Below are 19,217 nucleotides of genomic sequence, written 5' to 3' on the forward strand. Positions count from 1 at the left end.
GAGAGAGAGAGAGAGAGAAAGGCTGAGAGAGAGAGAGAGAGAGAAAGGCTGAGAGAGAGAGAGAGAGAAAGGCTGAGAGAGAGAGAGAGAGAAAGGCTGAGAGAGAGAGAGAGAGAGAGAGAAAGGCTGAGAGAGAGAGAGAGAGAAAGGCTGAGAGAGAGAGAGAGAGAGAGAAAGGCTGAGAGAGAGAGAGAGAGAGAAAGGCTGAGAGAGAGAGAGAGAGAGAGAAAGGCTGAGAGAGAGAGAGAAAGACTGAGAGAGAGAGAGAAAGGCTGAGAGAGAGAGAGAGAGAAAGGCTGAGCAAGAGAGAGAGAGAAAGGCTGAGAGAGAGAGAGAGAGAAAGGCTGAGAAAGAGAGAGAGAGAAAGGCTGAGAGAGAGAGAGAGAGAAAGGCTGAGAGGGAGAGAGAAAGGCTGAGAGGGAGAGAGAAAGGCTGAGAGAGAGAGAGAGAGAAAGGCTGAGAGAGAGAGAGAGAGAGAGAAAGGCTGAGAGAGAGAGAGAGAGAGAAAGGCTGAGAGAGAGAGAGAGAGAGAGAGAGAAAGGCTGAGAGAGAGAGAGAGAGAGAGAGAAAGGCTGAGAGAGAGAGAGAGAGAGAGAGAAAGGCTGAGAGAGAGAGAGAGAGAAAGGCTGAGAGAGAGAGAGAGAGAAAGGCTGAGAGAGAGAGAGAGAGAAAGGCTGAGAGAGAGAGAGAGAGAAAGGCTGAGAGAGAGAGAGAGAGAAAGGCTGAGAGAGAGAGAGAGAAAGGCTGAGAGAGAGAGAGAGAGAGAGAAAGGCTGAGAGAGAGAGAGAGAGAGAAAGGCTGAGAGAGAGAGAGAGAGAAAGGCTGAGAGAGAGAGAGAAAGACTGAGAGAGAGAGAGAAAGACTGAGAGAGAGAGAGAAAGACTGAGAGAGAGAGAGAAAGGCTGAGAGAGAGAGAGAAAGGCTGAGAGAGAGAGAGAAAGGCTGAGAGAGAGAGAGAGAGAAAGGCTGAGAGGGAGAGAGAAAGGCTGAGAGAGAGAGAGAGAAAGGCTGAGAGAGAGAGAGAGAAAGGCTGAGAGAGAGAGAGAGAAAGGCTGAGAGAGAGAGAGAGAGAGAAAGGCTGAGAGAGAGAGAGAAAGGCTGAGAGAGAGAGAAAGGCTGAGAGAGAGAGAGAAAGGCTGAGAGAGAGAGAGAAAGGCTGAGAGAGAGAGAGAGAGAGAAAGGCTGAGAGAGAGAGAGAGAGAAAGGCTGAGAGAGAGAGAGAGAGAAAGGCTGAGAGAGAGAGAGAAAGGCTGAGAGAGAGAGAGAGAGAAAGGCTGAGAGAGAGGGAGAGAGAGAAAGGCTGAGAGAGAGAGAGAGAAAGGCTGAGAGAGAGAGAGAGAGAGAGAGAAAGGCTGAGAGAGAGAGAGAGAGAAAAAGGCTGAGAAAGAGAGAGAAAGGCTGAGAGAAAGGCTGAGAGAAAGGCTGAGGGAGAGAAAGGCTGAGAGAGAGAGAGAGAGAAAGGCTGAGAGAGAGAGAGAGAGAGAGAAAGGCTGAGAGAGAGAGAGAGAGAAAAAGGCTGAGAAAGAGAGAGAAAGGCTGAGAGAAAGGCTGAGAGGCTGAGGGAGAGAAAGGCTGAGAGAGAGAGAGAGAGAAAGGCTGAGAGAGAGAGAGAGAGAGAGAAAGGCTGAGAGAGAGAGAGAGAGAGAGAGAAAGGCTGAGAGAGAGAGAGAGAGAGAAAGGCTGAGAGAGAGAGAGAGAGAGAGAAAGGCTGAGAGAGAGAGAGAGAGAGAAAGGCTGAGAGAGAGAGAGAGAGAGAAAGGCTGAGAGAGAGAGAGAGAGAAAGGCTGAGAGAGAGAGAGAGAGAGAGAAAGGCTGAGAGAGAGAGAGAGAGAGAAAGGCTGAGAGAGAGAGAGAGAGAGAGAAAGGCTGAGAGAGAGAGAGAGAGAGAAAGGCTGAGAGAGAGAGAGAGAGAGAGAAAGGCTGAGAGAGAGAGAGAGAGAGAGAAAGGCTGAGAGAGAGAGAGAGAGAGAGAAAGGCTGAGAGAGAGAGAGAGAGAGAGAAAGGCTGAGAGAGAGAGAGAGAGAGAAAGGCTGAGAGAGAGAGAGAGAGAGAGAAAGGCTGAGAGAGAGAGAGAGAGAGAGAAAGGCTGAGAGAGAGAGAGAGAGAGAAAGGCTGAGAGAGAGAGAGAGAGAGAAAGGCTGAGAGAGAGAGAGAGAGAGAAAGGCTGTGAGAGAGAGAGAGAGAGAAAGGCTGAGAGAGAGAGAGAGAGAGAAAGGCTGAGAGAGAGAGAGAGAGAGAAAGGCTGAGAGAGAGAGAGAGAGAGGGAAAGGCTGAGAGAGAGAGAGAAAGGCTGAGAGAGAGAAAGGCTGAGAGAGAGAGAGAGAGAGGCTGAGAGAGAGAGAGAGAGAGAAAGGCTGAGAGAGAGAGAGAGAGAAAGGCTGAGAGAGAGAGAGAGAGAAAGGCTGAGAGAGAGAGAGAGAGAAAGGCTGAGAGAGAGAGAGAGAGAAAGGCTGAGAGAGAGAGAGAGAGAAAGGCTGAGAGAGAGAGAGAGAAAAAGGCTGAGAGAGAGAGAGAGAAAAAGGCTGAGAGAAAGGCTGAGAGAGAGAGAGAATGGCTGAGAGAGAGAGATTGCGAAAGGCTGAGAGGGAGAGAGAGTCAGGCTGAGAGTGAGAGAGAGTCCGAGAGAGAGAAAGAGACAGGCCAAGAGAGAGAGAGAAACAGGTGGGGTGAGCAAGAGATAGAGAAACAGGCCGGGAGAGAGAGAGAGAGACAGGCCGGGAGAGAGTGAGAGAGACAGGCCGGGAGAGAGTGAGAGAGACAGGCCGGGAGAGAGTGAGAGAGACAGGCCGGGAGAGAGTGAGAGAGAGAGGCCGGGAGAGAGTGAGAGAGAGAGAGGGAGAGAGTGAGTGAGACAGGCCGGGAGAGAGTGAGAGAGAGAGAGGGAGAGAGACAGGCTGAGAGAGAGAGAGAGAGAGAGACAGGCCGGGAGAGAGAGAGAGGGAGAGACAGGCCAGGAGAGGGAGAGAGAGAGGGAGAGAGACAGGCTGAGAGAGAGAGAGAGAGAGAGACAGGCCGGGAGAGAGAGAGAGGGAGAGACAGGCCAGGAGAGGGAGAGAGAGAGAGAGGGAGAGAGACAGGCTGAGAGAGAGAGAGAGGGAGAGACAGGCTGAGAGAGAGAGAGGGAGAGACAGGCCAGGAGAGGGAGAGAGAGAGAGAGGGAGAGAGACAGGCTGAGAGAGAGAGAGGGAGAGACTGGCTGAGAGAGAGAGAGAGAGAGAGACAGGCCGGGAGAGAGAGAGGGAGAGAGAGAGAGAGACAGGCCGGGAGAGAGAGAGGGAGAGAGAGAGAGAGACAGGCCGGGAGAGAGAGAGGGAGAGAGAGAGAGAGACAGGCCGGGAGAGAGAGAGAGGGAGAGACAGGCTGAGAGAGAGAGAGAGAGAGAGAGAGAGACAGGCCAGGAGAGGGAGAGGGAGAGAGAGAGAGAGGGAGAGAGACAGGCCGGGAGAGAGAGAGAGGGAGAGACAGGCCGGGAGAGAGAGAGAGGGAGAGACAGGCTGAGAGAGAGAGAGAGAGAGACAGGCCGGGAGAGAGAGAGAGAGAGGGAGAGAGAGAGAGAGACAGGCTGAGAGAGAGAGAGAGAGAGAGAGGGAGAGAGAGAGACAGCCTGAGAGAGAGAGAGAGAGAGACAGGCCAGGAGAGAGAGAGAGACAGGCCGGGAGAGGGAGAGAGAGAGAGAGGGAGAGAGACAGGCCAGGAGAGAGAGAGAGAGAGAGACAGGCCAGGAGAGAGAGAGAGAGAGAGAGAGGGAGAGAGAGAGAGAGACAGGCTGAGAGAGAGAGAGAGACAGGCTGAGAGAGAGAGAGAGAGACAGGCCAGGAGAGAGAGAGAGAGAGACAGGCCAGGAGAGAGAGAGAGAGAGAGAGGGAGAGAGAGAGAGAGACAGGCTGAGAGAGAGAGAGAGGGAGAGACAGGCTGAGAGAGAGAGAGAGAGACAGGCCAGGAGACGGAGAGAGAGAGAGAGGGAGAGAGACAGGCCGGGAGAGAGAGAGAGGGAGAGACAGGCTGAGAGAGAGAGAGAGGGAGAGAGAGAGAGAGACAGGCTGAGAGAGAGAGAGAGAGAGGGAGAGAGAGAGAGAGACAGGCTGAGAGAGAGAGAGAGAGAGACAGGCCAGGAGAGAGAGAGAGACAGGCCGGGAGAGAGAGAGGGAGAAAGACAGGCCAGGAGAGAGAGAGAGAGAGACAGGCCGGGAGAGAGAGAGCGAGAGAGAGTCAGGCTGAGAGAGAGAGAGTGAGAGAGACAGAGTGGGGAGAGACCAAGAGATTGAGAGACAGGCCAGGAGAGAGAGTGTGAGTGGGAGGCCGAGGGAGCGATTGAGAGGGAGACCGAGGGAGAGATTGAGAGGGAGGCCGAGGGAGCGATTGAGAGGGAGGCCGAGGGAGTGATTGAGAGGGAGACTGAGGGAGAGATTGAGAGGGAGGCCGAGGGAGCGATTGAGAGGGAGGCCGAGGGAGTGATTGAGAGGGAGGCCGAGGGAGAGACAGGCCGAGGGACAGGCAGAGAGAGAGGGATTGCAAGAGAGACAGGCAGAGAGAGAGCACAACTCATTTAACCCAATGTTGACTCACCTCAGTTTAGTTTCACTTCAAGATTCTGAAGTTTAATTAAAAATTCTATATACCTACTCACTTTAAAAATGAAACCATGACCAGTCCCCTCCCTTGCCTCCGAGAATTAGTTTGTAAACCCATGAGCAGGATATTATACATCACAACAGCCTAAATTTATATAGCGCCTTTAACATCCCAGGACCTTAGTGGGAGCGTAAGTAAAACAAAATTTGACACTGATCCACACGGATCATCTGAATAGGGGCCCATACCCACAGTCCAAGAGATCGATTTCAGTGAGCCTCATAGGGAGGGAGGGTTACTGAGGGAATTGCTGAGCTCAGTTTTTAATTCCCTGTTTAATTGTCAGACTTGAAAACATGGTTATGGGACATATTTGCTATGCAGCCTCTCAATAACTTTCAGGATAAATATAAACTTTGCTATGCTGACATCCCAGAGCACTTTATAACGGATGGAAATCCTTCAGGAAAGACCGAGCGCGCTGGGGATCTATTCCCTGGGAAGGAGACGCTCAGCGGTGACCTGACTGAGGTCTTCAGAATGATGAATGGGGTTTGATAGGGTCGATGTAGAGAAGGAGCTTCTACTTGTGGGGAGACCAGAACGAGGACCCATCAATATAAGGGAGCCACTAATAAATCCAATGGGGAATTCAGGGAAAACTTCTTTACCCAGAGATTGGGGAGAATGAGGAACTTGCTACCACAGGGAGCGGTTGAGGTAAATAGTATAGATGCATTTAAGGGGAAGCTAGATAATCACGAGTGAGAAAGGAATAGAAGGATAGGGTGAGATGAAGAGGAGGGCTGAAGGAGGTTCACATGGAGCAGAAACACCAGCACAGAGCAGATGGGCTGAATGCCCTGTTTCTGAGTTGTATATTGTAATTGGACAGATATATTCGGAGACAGCAAATTCAGTGGAATTTGTAAGTAGATAGATTTTCAGACCGAGAGATCTGTTCCCTGTTACACTGCCAAACTAAACATGAAAGTGGCTCAGGATGAGCGGTCACAGTACAGCTAAAGACTGTCGCAGGACAGAGTCTGTAAGGGGCCATGTCCACATTGCAACATCTGAGATAACAATCAGCAGCTGCTCAGAATCATCAGTTTTATTGTCTGGTTCATGGTTGAGTGGGTCTGGGATTGTTTACCAACTGAAGCAGCATCGCAGCTGAGACACTCTTTACCCTGAACTGCTGCCCCACGACTCTCACTGGGGTACGGGTCCCACACACACTGACTCTCACTGGGGTAAGGGTCCCACACACACTGACTCTCACTGGGTTACAGGTTGCACACACACTGACTCTCACTGGGGTAAGGGTCCCACACACACTGACTCTCACTGGGGTAAGGGTCCCACACACACTGACTCTCACTGGGGTACGGGTTCCACACACACTGACTCTCAGTGGGGTACGGGTTCCACATACACTGACTCTCACTGGGGTACGGGTCCCACACACACTGACTCTCACTGGGGTAAGGGTCCCACACACACTGACTCTCACTGGGGTAAGGGTCCCACACACACTGACTCTCACTGGGTTACAGGTCGCACACACACTGACTCTCAATGGGGTAAGGGTCCCACACACACTGACTGTCACTGGGGTACAGGTCCCACACACACTGACTCTCACTGGGGTAAGGGTCCCACACACACTGACTCTCACTGGGGTAAGGGTCCCACACACACTGACTCTCACTGGGGTAAGGGTCCCACACACACAGACTCTCACTGGGGTACGGGTCCCACACACACAGACTCTCACTGGGGTACGGGTCCCACACACGCTGACTCTCACTGGGATACGGGTTCCACACACGCTGATTCTCACTGGGGTACGGGTCCCACACACACAGTCTCTCACTGGGGTACGGGTCCCACGCACACTGACTCTCACTGGGGTACGGGTCCCACACACACTGACTCTCACTGGGGTACGGGTCCCACACACGCTGACTCTCACTGGGGTACGGGTCCCACACACACTGACTCTCACTGGGGTACGGGTTCCACACACGCTGACTCTCACTGGGGTACAGGTCCCACACACACTGACTCTCACTGGGGTACGGGTCCCACACACAGACTCTCACTGGGGTACGGGTCCCACACACACAGACTCTCACTGGGGTACAGGTCCCACACAAACAGACTCTCACTGGGGTACGGGTCCTACACACACTGACTCACTGGGATACGGGTCCCACACACACTGAATCTCACTGGGTACTGGTCCCACACACACTGACTCTCACTGGGGTACTGGTCCCACACACTGACTCTCACTGGGGTATGGGTCCTACACACACTGACTCTCACTGGGGTACGGGTCCCCCACACACTGACTCTCACTGGGGTACGGGTCCCACACGCACTGACTCTCACTGGGGTACAGGTCCCACACGCAGTGACTCTCACTGGGGTACAGGTCCCACACGCAGTTTCTGTTATTACACATGATGGTTTTGTGATCTGCTGAGCTGGTGCTGTGTGATTCACTCCCTCTCCCCTTCTGCAGCTGTGGGACACAGTCTGACTGCAAATCTTCAGAAACAGAGGAAGAAGCAGAGGAGAAATAGGACCACATTTAACAGTTCACAGCTGCAAGCCCTGGAGAAGGTCTTCGAGAGGACGCATTATCCAGACGCATTTGTCCGGGAGGAGGTGGCCAGGAGGGTCAATCTGAGTGAGGCCAGAGTACAGGTCAGAACAAATCACTGTGATCCCAGCAGTGGGCATGCACTTAGAGCATTTGATGGGACAATGCCGATGTTGATGCTTCACACACACAAGGCTCCGCTCACTCTCATTCCCACTCCCTCTGTCCACCACCAACCCCCCCCAACCCACCCCACCCCACCCCACCCCGTGTCTACATATCAAACACCCCCTCAGATACATCAATGCTGCTCGATACCATAAACCGCACTCTCTGCCTGAAGCAATTCCTCAGCTGATCTGTCAACTCACATTTTCCCTGACTGGTTTGTGCTTCTGAACTTTCAACTCAAACCTATTCCCTCTGCCTCACGCTGTGATTTCAGTTCACTGATAAGACACCAGCTGGATCCAGAGGGAAGCCTGAACCTTCTCTCCGCTCCACAGGATATCTGAAGAGTTCATAGATTTTTTTTTTAATTTTCACGAGATGTAAGTGTCACTTGCAAGGCCAGGATTTATTTTCAGAGGGCATTTAAGAGTCAGACACATTGCTGTGGGTCTGGAGTCACATGTAGGCCAGACCAGGTAAGACGGCAGATTACCTTCCCTAAAGGGCATTAGTGAATAGGATGACAATTGATGATAGTTTCATTACTGAGATTAGTCAGTTTTCAAATCCAGATTTATTAACTGAATTTAAATTTCACCATTGCCATAGTGGGATTTGAACCCATGGCCTCTGCATTACTAGCCCAGTGACATTACCATTACAGCACCATCTCTTCCCCCTTACCCACATCTCCACCCAACCCCCAGTTGATCTGAGGAGTGTTTGTATTAGAACTTGGAGGTTTCACCTGAGGCGATGCCTTTGATGCATTTAAGGAGAAGCTAGACAAACACTAGGGAGAAAGGTATAGGTGGATCTGCGTAATATTGCCGCTCCAATTCTGGCCTCGTCCACATCCCCAATTTTAATCGCTCCACTATTGGTAGCCTTGACTTCAACTGTCTGGGCCCTAATCTCTGGAATTCCCTCCCTACACCTCTCCAGGTCTCTTTCTCTCTCACTCTCTCTCTCTTTCCTCCTTTCATACACTTCTTAAAAACTAAGAGTAAGTCTGCCTACCAAACTGAAAGTCTATATATCCTGCTCGCTCTGCTCTACACATGCGAGACTTGGACTGTGTACCAGCCTCATGCCAAGAAGTTCAACCACTTTCACTTCAGCTGCCTTCGAAAGCTTCTGAAGATCAGACAGCAGGAGAAAATACCAGACACTGAAGCATGCCAAGCACCCACCAGACTGAGACAGTCACAACTGAGCTGGGCTGGTCCTGTAACCAGAATCTCTGACACTCGCTCACCAAAGAGAATCTTCTGTGGAGAGCGTGAGTCAGGGGTGTGCTCTCATAGTGGTCAAAGGAAGTGTCACAAGGATGCTCTGAAGGCTTCATCTGGGAGTTTTGACATCGACTTCGAGTCTTGGGAGAAGCTCGCCCATGATCACTGCACCTGGCGCAGCCAAATAAAAACAGTCAGCCTCCTTCAAGAGCAAGAGCATGTCAGAGGCAGAGAGGAAATCCTGAGCCAGTAACTCATCCAAAACTCAAACATCTGTGGTACTCTGCCCCATTTCTAGGCACAGGTTGGCCCTTAGCAATCATGCATGTACCCACCAGAAACAACCCTGCTGAGGAACTTAGTCACCTCCACCTCGAGGGACAAACATGATATCTCTTTGACCAAGCTCTGATCACTCGTCCTAATGTCTCTTTATGTGACTCAGTGTCAAACTTTGTTTGATAATTGCTCCTGTGAAGCACCTTGAGACATTTTCCTATGTTAAAGGTGCAATATAAATATAAATACAGGTTGTTGTTTGATATACTGATGGGGTGAGAGGAGACTCCTGTAGAGCATGAACACCAGCAGTTGAGCCAAATGGCCTGTTTCTGTGTTGTAAATTCAATGTATTTCTTAGCTTTGCTGCTGTGTTGACAGGTGACAGATAAACCTTTCCCTCTCTCTTTCTCTCTCTCTCTCTCACACAGGTCTGGTTTCAGAATCGGAGAGCGAAGTTCCGCAGGAATGAGCGAGCCATTTTAACTGGCCGGACAGTCTCACTCCTCAAATCCTACAGCATAGAAACGGCCATCGAACAGCCTGTTGTGGCCCGACACACCCCACTGAGCACAGAATACCGCCCGTGGTCAGCAAACTCATCCTACAGGTAATGATCAGTTGCCCGTAAGAGGGAATCGTTAACACAAACTGACAATGAAAGTCAAATTAAAAATCCCCACACAATGGCCAGAATTTTTGGCCCCATTGGTGTTGGGCATCATGGTGGGCAGGGGGGTCAATATGGCAAGAAGGCCAAAAATTAATTTTGTACAGGCTTGAGAGCACAGCGGGATTGTCTGCCATGGCAGAATGTGAATCCTGCTGGAGGCCAGCTTGAACCCGCTTTGCATCCCACTAATGGGATGCAAAGTAAAGCCCGACCAGAATCTTCCTCCCCACGCCAGATTTACCGTTACGCCGACCGGCCCAGAACACGTCTGGACAAATGTGACGTGCAGAAGCCAGAACTTGGTTAGGGCCTTGCTCGCATCGGGGACGTCCAAGGAGCAGAAGATGCTGGAGCCCTACAGCTACTGGACCCTGGAGGAACACATGCACCATGATTCTCATGGACATGGCTCCACCATGAAGCTTGCTTATGGAAGGTGGGAGGTCTCCGTTGATGTCTGGGGACTGCTTCAGGACATCACGGTCTTGGCCATGGGCTGCTATAAGACCATAAGACGTAGGCCATTCAGCCCATCGAGTCTACTCCGCCATTCAATGAGATCATGGCTGACCTGATAATCCTCAACTTCACTTTCCTGCCTTTTCCCCATAACCCTTGATCCACTTACTGATTAAAAATCTGTCTATCTCAGCCTTGAATATACTTAACTACCCAGCCTCTACAGCCCTCTGCAGTAAAGAATTCCACAGATCCATTACCCTCTGGGAGAAGAAATTCCTCCTCATCCATGTCTTCAATGGGTGACCCCTTACTCTGAGATTATGCCCTCTGGTCCTAGTTTCTCCCACAAAGGGAAACAACCTCTCAGCATCTACCCTGTCAAGCTCCCTAAGAATCTCGTATGTTTCAATTAGGTCACCCCTCATTCTTCTAAACTCCAATGAGCACAGGCCCATCCTACTCAACCTCTCCTCATAAGAAAATCCCTCCATACTTGGGATCAGCCTTCTCTGGACTGCCTCCAATGCCAGTATACTTTTGTTTAGGTAAGGGGACCAAAACTGTTCACAGTATTCTAGGTGTGGTCTAACCAGTGCCTTGTATAGTTTTAGCGAGACTTCCCTATTTTTATGCTCCATTCCCTTTGAAATAAAGGCCAACATTCCATTTGCCTTCCCTATTACCTGCTGAACTTGTATGCTAGCTTTTTGGGATTCATGCACGAGGACCCCCCAATCCCTCTGTGCTGCAACTTTCTGCAGTCTTTCTCCATTTAAATAATATTCAGCTCCTCTATTCTTCCTGCCAAAGTGCATAACCTCACATTTCCCCCATTATATTCCATCTGCCAAGTTTTTGCCCACTCACTTAACCTGTCTATATCCCTCTGTAGACTCTTTGTGTCATCCTCACCACTTGCCTTCCCACCTGTTTTTGTGTAACCCGCAAACTTGGCGATAGTACATTCATTTCCCTCATCCAAGTCATTAATATATATTGTAAATAATTGTGGCACCAGCACTGACCCCTGTGGCACTCCACCAGGTTGCCATCCTGAAAATGCCCCCTTATCTAAACTCTCTGCCTTCTATTAGTTAGCCATCCTCTATCCATGCTAATATACTACCCCCAACACCATGGGCTCTTATCTTATTAAGTGGCCTTATGTGCGTTACCTTATCAAAAGCCTATTGGAAAGCCAAATATATTACATCTACTGGTTCCCCTTTATCTATCCTGCATGTTACTTCCTCAAAGAATTCTAATAAATCTATCAGGTATGACTTCCACTTCATGAAGCCAGGTTGGTAGGTGATGGCAGGGGTGGGGGAGTCGACAGTGATTGGGGAAAGGACGTGGGTGACTAGGGGAGGGGAAAGGACGGGGGTGACTAGGGGAGGGGAAAGGACGTGGGTGACTAGGGGAGGGGAAAGGACGGGGGTGACTAGGGGAGGGGAAAGGACGGGGGTGACTAGGGGAGGGGAAAGGACGTGGGTGACTAGGGGAGGGGAAAGGACGTGGGTGACTAGGGGAGGGGAAAGGACGGGGGTGACTCGGGGAGGGGAAAGGACGGGGGAGCGGATCCAAAACTTAACAACTACCATGATTATCGAAATCAAAAGTGAGCAGAGCCTCATGTTGGTGGGAACAGGTGCTGCATGGGAGAATAACCCATGGGTGGGTAGAGATGCAGGTCGGCTCAGATGGACAACTAAAAGAGAACCCCATCAGGCAGCATTGATGAGTGTGAGGATGAAGGCCCCGTGTGCGTGAGAGAGTGCTCGCATGAGGCTCCAAAAATCCCTGCCACACACACACTTCTCCCTCCAGAATCACTCGTGGGCCGGCTGCGTGCAGCTGAACTGCTAGTGAAGGGGGGTGGGGGGGTGATGTTGCAGGGGGAGGACCCACGAAGCCTGTAAATGAAGCTGAAGGACAACATTACACATTATTCAGCGAAAGCGAATATATTTTCAGATTATAAAGCGACAAACTGTGTTCACCCGTCCAGCCACTTGTGATCAGAAATTCTTAACTTTTCTAGGCCTACCACTTCTTCTAGGTGCTGCCCTGACATCCACAGCAAGGGTGGAGACAGCCTGTACAATGCTTGTCCCTGTTGCCTCTGATTACTTCAGTGTGTCTCCTCTGGAGAACCAAGGCCTAGAGGGCCCCAGCTTGCTTTGGCTGTCCTCCTATGGGCCAACCACTCCCCCTGCGGTGACAGAGGACAAGGGTTGAGGGGGTTGCAGGCAAAGGGAACTCGGAGGGAGAGGACAGCCTCTGAGGATTCCTGAGTGGTTGACCTAGGGGTGTCCAGCTGCCCCTCCTCCTCTCTTCAGGTGCCCAAGGGGCCCAGCCTGACTCCTTGAGGGGAAGGAGCACCTGGAGGTGCCCCGTTTCCCTCTCGCGTTGCCACTGCAGAAACTCACCCATGACTCCTACGATGGGGTGGAGGTCTGCGTGCATCTCCGCGTTCTGCTGGACCAAGGTCCCCATGGAGACATCCACAGGCGCACATGTTAGCACCACTTCATCAGAGAGCAGGTGGATGCACTCCTCTGACTCGCCGGCCACTCTGTTGAGGGCTTCCAACAGCTCTGTGTGATGTTCCCACTTCTTCTGCTGACTCTCCACGATGAGTTGGAAGGTCAAATCCAAAGGCTCGTCATCTGATCGGACCTCACAGATGCCTCTTCCCCAGCAGTCCTCCGAGTGCCAGGGAGCTCAGCTGAACCTGCCTCCTCCTGCAGTGGACATGTGACTGTGCGGTAACCACCAGATTATGAACCCGCATCTGCTCTAGATCTAGGTCCCATCGTGGTGTGTGTCTCTGCGCTGACGCAGAGTGTGGGTAAGCGCTGTGACGGGTCTTCCAGGCTGCTTATTTCTGGCTCTTCATTGGGGGAGGAGTCCTCTTGGCTGCAGATGGGGACGTGAATAGAGCTGAGGCTGAGGGTGTCGGTAGAGATGAGTAGCCCATGGCAGCAGAGTCAAAAGCAGGAGAGAGAGCTCTCACAGTTGTGTTGAGAGAGGGATGATGGGGTGTGGGATCCTCACGTGGGCATTCGCCGCTGACCTCACCATTGCCGCAGGCAGGATCCACGTCCTCACCAGTCAGCGCGATGGCACACCCTCAAAATGAGTGAGGGGCCTAATGTGGGCCACTCCACCCCTTGTCTGGGACCCCTCCCTGCTATTGTCAGCCAGTTTCTCCTGCATGAAAACAGATGGAGAGATTGTGAGCAGGACACATGGCACTGCGTGGAATGTTTGCTGAGCGGAGCCACGGACAGGATGAAGACGTGAGCTCCAGAGGATATGAGCCTGATGGAGATGTGAAGATGTGTGTGAGAGTCACTGGTGTTGTCCCCTGAGGTGTGAGATCCCTGTGGGTGTGTGATGGGTTTATGAGTGTGTGGTTTGAGAGTGATAAGGTGGTTGACTTTACCCTGACAGAATGGATGAGATCATTCATCCTCTTCCTGCACTGGATGGCTGACCTCCTCTGAGCTCCAGTGCCACCACCTCCCAGCGGGGATTGGTGACTCTGGTGGACCTCCTGTGGCCAGAGCGGGGGTAGAGGACACTGCGGTGGTCTTCCACTGCATCCAGCAGGCTCCCCAGAGAGACGTCACTAAATGTGGGGGCTGCCGTCTTCCTTGCTTTTGGGGCCACCTGTCGCCTGGAGCAGTCCTGGAGCAGAGCTGCGCTCTGGTGCACTTTAAATATGGCGCTCGAAGCGAGGAACCGCTGAGGTCACAGTGTGGTGGGCAAATATGAGCCCGTCCACCAGCGATCTGGAGTATTTCCCCTGAATGCATTATTAATGAGGAGGGGCAGACTGGGAATGGAACGATGCGGCCGGCTGGTAAAACGACTTTTCTCCTGCCCCCTCCTGCACTTTGTACAAATCTGGGATCAATATGCCCAATGTATTCAATTTCTTGCTGAAATTATTTAAATACAAAGCTGATTTGAAACTGGAATCCTTCCGAACATAAATCAGGCAAATTGAGTGACGGGCAGAGAAAGTCAGTGTGTCTCAGTGAGTAACACATTCGACTTAGAGCCTGAAGGCTGCAGAGTTACAATGAATGTGAAACGAGGCCCTGTCTTCACCCTGTATCTAACCCCGTGCTGTACCTGTCCTGGGAGTGTTTGATGGGGACAGTGTAGAGGGAGCTTTACTCTGTATCTAACCCCATGTTGTACCTTCCCTGGGAGTATTTGATGGGGACAATGTAGAGGGAGCATTACTCTCAGAATCACGGAATGTTATGGTGCAGAAGGAGGCCATTCGGCCCATCGTTTCTGCACCAGCTCTCCAAATGAGCATTATAACTTAGGGCCATTCACCTGCCTTTTCCCCATACCCCTGCAAATTGTTTCTATTCAAATAACCATCTAATGCCCTCTCGAATGTCTCAATTGAACCTGTCTCCAGCACACTTCCAGTCAGTGCATTCCAGACCCGTACCACTCGTTGTGTGAAAAAGCTTTTTCTCATGTCACATTTGCTTCTTTTGCAAAATTACTTTAATTTTTTTTATTCATTCACGGGATGTGAGCTACACTGGCTGGGCCAGCATTTATTGTCCATCCCTAGTTGCCCTTGAGAAGGTGTTGGTGAGCTGCCTTTTTGAATCACTGTAGTCCATGTGGTGTAGATACACCCACTGTGCTGTTACGGAGGGAGTTCCAGGATTTTGACCCAGCGACAGTGAAGGAACGGCGATGTATTTCCAAGCCAGGATGGTGAGAGGCTTGGAGGGGAACTTCCAGGTGGTGGTGCTCCCAGGTGCTTGCTGCCCTTGTCCTTCTAGATGGTAGTGGTCAAAGGTTTGGAAGGTACTGTCTAAGGAGCCTTGGTGAGTTGGTGCAGTGCATCTTGTAGATGGTACACACTGCTGCTAACTGTGAATCAGTGGTGGAGGGAGTGAATGTTTGTGGATGTGGTGCCAATCAAGCGGGGCTGCTTTGTCCTGGACGGTGTCAAGCTTCTTGAGTGTTGTGGGAGCTGCACTCATCCAGGCAAGTATTCCATCACACTCCTGACTGGTGCCTTGTAGATGGTGGACAGTCTTTGGGGAGTCAGGAGGTGAGTTACACTTAACACAATTCCTAGCCTCTGACCTGCTCTTATAGCTACAGTATTTATATTGCTGGTCCAGTTCAGTTTCTGGTCAATGGTAATCCCCAGAATGTTGATTGTAGGGTATTCAGTGATGGTAATGCCATTGAACGTCAAGGAGTGATGGTTAGATTCTCTCTTGTTGGAGATGGTCATTGCCTGACACTTGTGTGGCATAAATGTTACTTGCCCTTGTCAGCCCAAGCCTGGATATTGTCCAGGTCTTGCTGCATATAGGCATGGACTGCTTCAGTATCTGAGAATTTATGAATGGTGCTGAACATTGTGCAATCATCAGTGAACATCCCCACTTCTGACTTTATGATGGAAGGAAGGTCATTGATGAAGCAGCTGAAGATGGTTGGGCTGAGGACACTACCCTGAGGAACTCCTGCAGTGATGTCCTGGAGCTGAGATGACTGACCTCCAACAACCACAACCATCTTCCTTTGTGCCAAGTATGACTCCAATCAGCAGAGAGCTTTCCCCCTGATTCCCATTGCCCTCTCATTCTTGATCTCTTTACGAGCGGGAACAGCTTCTCCCTATCTACGCTATCCACACCCCTCATGCTTTTGAACATCTCTATCAAATCTCCTTTTAGCCTTCTCCTCTCCAAGGAGAACAGTCCCAACCTCTCCAATCTATCTTCATAACTGAAGTTTCTCATCCCTGGAACCATTCTTGTAAATTTTTTCTGCACTCTCTCCAATGTGTTCACATCCTTCCTATAGTGTGATGCCCAGAACTGTACACAAGACTCCAGCTGAGGTCTAACCATTGTCGTATATAAATTCAGCATAACCTCCTTGCTCTTGTACTCTATGCCCATATTAATAAAACCCAGAATACTGTATGTTTTATTAACTGCTTTCTCCACATGTCCTGCCTCCTTCAATGATCTATTCACATATACATCCAGGTCCCTCTGCTCCTGCACACCCTTTATTTTATATTGTCTCCCCATGTCCTTCCTACCAAAATGTACCACCTCGCACTTCTCTGCATTGAACTTCATCTGCCACCTATCTGCCCACTCCACTAACTTGTCTATATCATTTTAAAGATCTATACTGTCTTATGCGCAATTTATAATGCTTCCAAGCTTTGTATCATCCACAAACTTTGAAATTGTCCCCTGCACACCAAGAATTAGATCATTAATATATATCAGGAAAAGCAAGGGTCCCAATACTGACCCCTGGGGAACTCCACTAAAAACCTTCCTCCAGCCTCAAAAAAATCCATTGACCTCTGTTTCCTATTTCTCAGCCAATTTTGTATCCACGTTGCTACTGTCCTTTTTATTCCATGATCTATAACTTTTCTCACAAGTCTGTTGTGTGGCACTGTGTTGAATGCCTTTTGAAAGTCCACGTACACCACATCAACAGCATTACCCTGGTCGACCTTTTCTGCTACCTCTTCAAAAAACTCCAAGTTAGTTAAACACGATTTCCCCTTTAGAAATCCACGCTTCCTGTCTCCTGGCCTTTGTCATAGGAGGGGTGGGTGTGGGGTGTGGATCTGGAACTTACTCCAAAGCTTTTTAAAAAAATAACTGCAGTTATATTTGTGTAAAGAGTCTTATCTGATGCACGTTTTGATAGCTCAATGCCTCCTTACAGCCCGACTGATTCCAGCTCGAGTAGCCCAGGAATGACAATGGCAAACAGCATCGCCAGTCTACGACTGAAGGCAAAGGAATTCAGTCTCCAGCGAAGCCACGCACCTCCCATCAATTGACCCAGGAGTGACCCGGGACTGAGCCAGGACTGACCCGGGACTGGCATGGGACAAAGCCGAGTGCTCAGGACTGTCTGACCAGGACAAGGTGGATGATATGGCCTATGTCTAGGAACCAACTCGATTCCCGATTGACTCTGGTTGCTACTTTTAGGACTCATGCATCTTACGACATCTCCTGGGATAGCACAGGGGTTATCATGCCGACCAGCACTGCAGTAGAGTAAGGTGCTGTGATCCTGACACTCAATGGTAACCAGTGGGTCACAGAACCATCACAGACATCACATTCAGTGTTCACGAGGACACGTGTCCTTATTAAAGACTGTGAGGTCTGTGGTGATTCATTGCTGGATACCTCAATCATAAACCCCTCCCCCAAGCCCCATAATCCTTTTCCCATCATCCCAGAATCCAATCCCACTGCTCATTGATTTTCAACACAAGGAGGCAGAGGAGAAGAGCGACCTTAATACACCAAGCGAGAAAAGGAGGTTGTTGCTGGGGTACAGGTTCCACACACCCTGACTCTCACTGGGGTACGGCTCCCACACACACTGACTCTCACTGGGGTACGGGTCCCATTCACACTGACTCTCACTGGGGTATGGATTCCACACACACTGACTCTCACTGGGGTACGGGTTCCACACACACTGACTCTCACTGGGGTACGGGTCCCACACACACACTGACTCTTACTGGGATACAGGCTCCACACACATTGACTCTCACTGGGGTACGGGTCCCACGCACACAGACTCTCACTGGGGTACAGGTCCCGCACACACTGACTCTCACTGGGGTACGGATTCCACACACACAGACTCTCACTGGGGTACGGGTCCCACTCACACTGACTCTCACTGGGGTATGGATTCCACACACACTGACTCTCACTGGGGTATGGGTCCCACACACACTGACTCTCACTGGGGTACAGGTCCCACTCACACTGACTCTCACTGGGGTACAGGTCCCACACACACTGACTCTCACTGGTGTATGGGTCCCACACACACTGACTCTCACTGGGGTACGGGTCCCACACACACTGACTCTGGTACTCTATCCCTTCGTACCCTTTGCGAGGCTGAACTTTGAGAGGGTTCAGACTGAGAAATCTGATATTGCGATTACTGAATACCCCATCCCCTTGTAAATTAATCCTCTTGAAATAACACATCCATTTGACTTTTGACAGCTCCTCTGGAAGCAGATTCTCTTAAGCTTTCTGACACTGTTCCAGTTTTTAATCATCCCCTGTACAAAGAGATTTAATCAAATTTTCCTGTCTCATTCTTTGGAGAACTATTTTAAATTGAATGACTGAGCCTCTTGCTTTGGAAACAGTTCCTATCTAATTCTTGTTCAAAACCTTTTGTCATTCTGATTCTGATCTTCAATCTCTCAGGATCTGGGATGAGAGTGTATCCCAATCCCAATCCCATTTGAGACAGGATTCTCCCAGTCTCCAGAGACATTCACTCCATCCACCAGCTTTCGGTTTGAACCTTGATCCCACAGGTGAAAGGTCAGTGATTTCCGGGGCCTGGACTATTCCAGAATCAAAATAACACATTGGGTTCTGAAAGGGATCTGACTGGAGGTTGTGGGGAAGCTGACTCTCGTACAAAACATTTTGTAGTAATGACTTGCCTTACGTATGTTTTAATTCTCTTTGTAAAAGAAAAATATTAAATAAAGCAAATTTAAGTATTACATTGAAAACCAGTGACAGGGCTAGAGCATAACCTCATCAGATTTTAACAACCTGACTCTAATTGAGTTCTGAAGAAGAGTCCTATTGGACTCAAACACTAACTGTTTCTCACTCCACAAAATGCTGCCGGACCTGTTGAGATTTTCCAGCATTTCCTGTTGTTGTTTCTGATCTCCAGCATCCGCAGTATTTTGCTTTTATTTGACTGTAGCTGTGTCCCATTCGGCATCTGCCAAGATCAACCATAGCAACTTGCATTTATATAGCACCTTTAATGGAATAGACTGTCCCGAGGCTGCTACACACGAGCAATTATCGAACAACAGTTGGCCCTGAGCAACATGAGATGGTGGTCGAAGAGGTCGGATTTAAGGAGAATGTTAAAGGAGGAGGCATAGGTAGAGAGGGCTCGTGGGATTGGGTGGTATATTCGTATAGAGAGAGGATTAATTAATGAGCAGGAAACAGACATACCAGCTTCCTCAAGCTCTGATTTCTTCTGTTATTAAGTGAGGTTTAGGGAGGGATCCCCAGAGCAGAGGATCAAGACAACTGAAGGCACGGATCCCAGTGAAATTTCCGTTAAAATCGGGGATGCCCAAGGAACA

General features: G+C 50.2%; 1 protein-coding gene across 1 annotated transcript in view; it reads left to right on the top strand.

The window, feature by feature from the left end:
• The window catches only part of LOC121281511 (paired mesoderm homeobox protein 2-like), a 177,043-nt gene extending 159,557 nt beyond the window's left edge, over positions 1–17,486 (top strand). Inside the window, exons 2-5 of the mRNA XM_041194456.1 lie at positions 4,919–5,089; positions 7,106–7,290; positions 9,303–9,481; positions 16,769–17,486. Of these exons, the coding sequence (XP_041050390.1) occupies positions 4,919–5,089; positions 7,106–7,290; positions 9,303–9,481; positions 16,769–16,886 (653 nt within the window). The 3' untranslated portion in view covers positions 16,887–17,486. The remainder of the gene's footprint in view (positions 1–4,918; positions 5,090–7,105; positions 7,291–9,302; positions 9,482–16,768) is intronic.
• Positions 17,487–19,217: the final 1,731 nt, after the last annotated feature.

This window comes from Carcharodon carcharias, chromosome 8, assembly GCF_017639515.1.
Source record: "Carcharodon carcharias isolate sCarCar2 chromosome 8, sCarCar2.pri, whole genome shotgun sequence".
NCBI lineage: Eukaryota > Metazoa > Chordata > Chondrichthyes > Lamniformes > Lamnidae > Carcharodon > Carcharodon carcharias.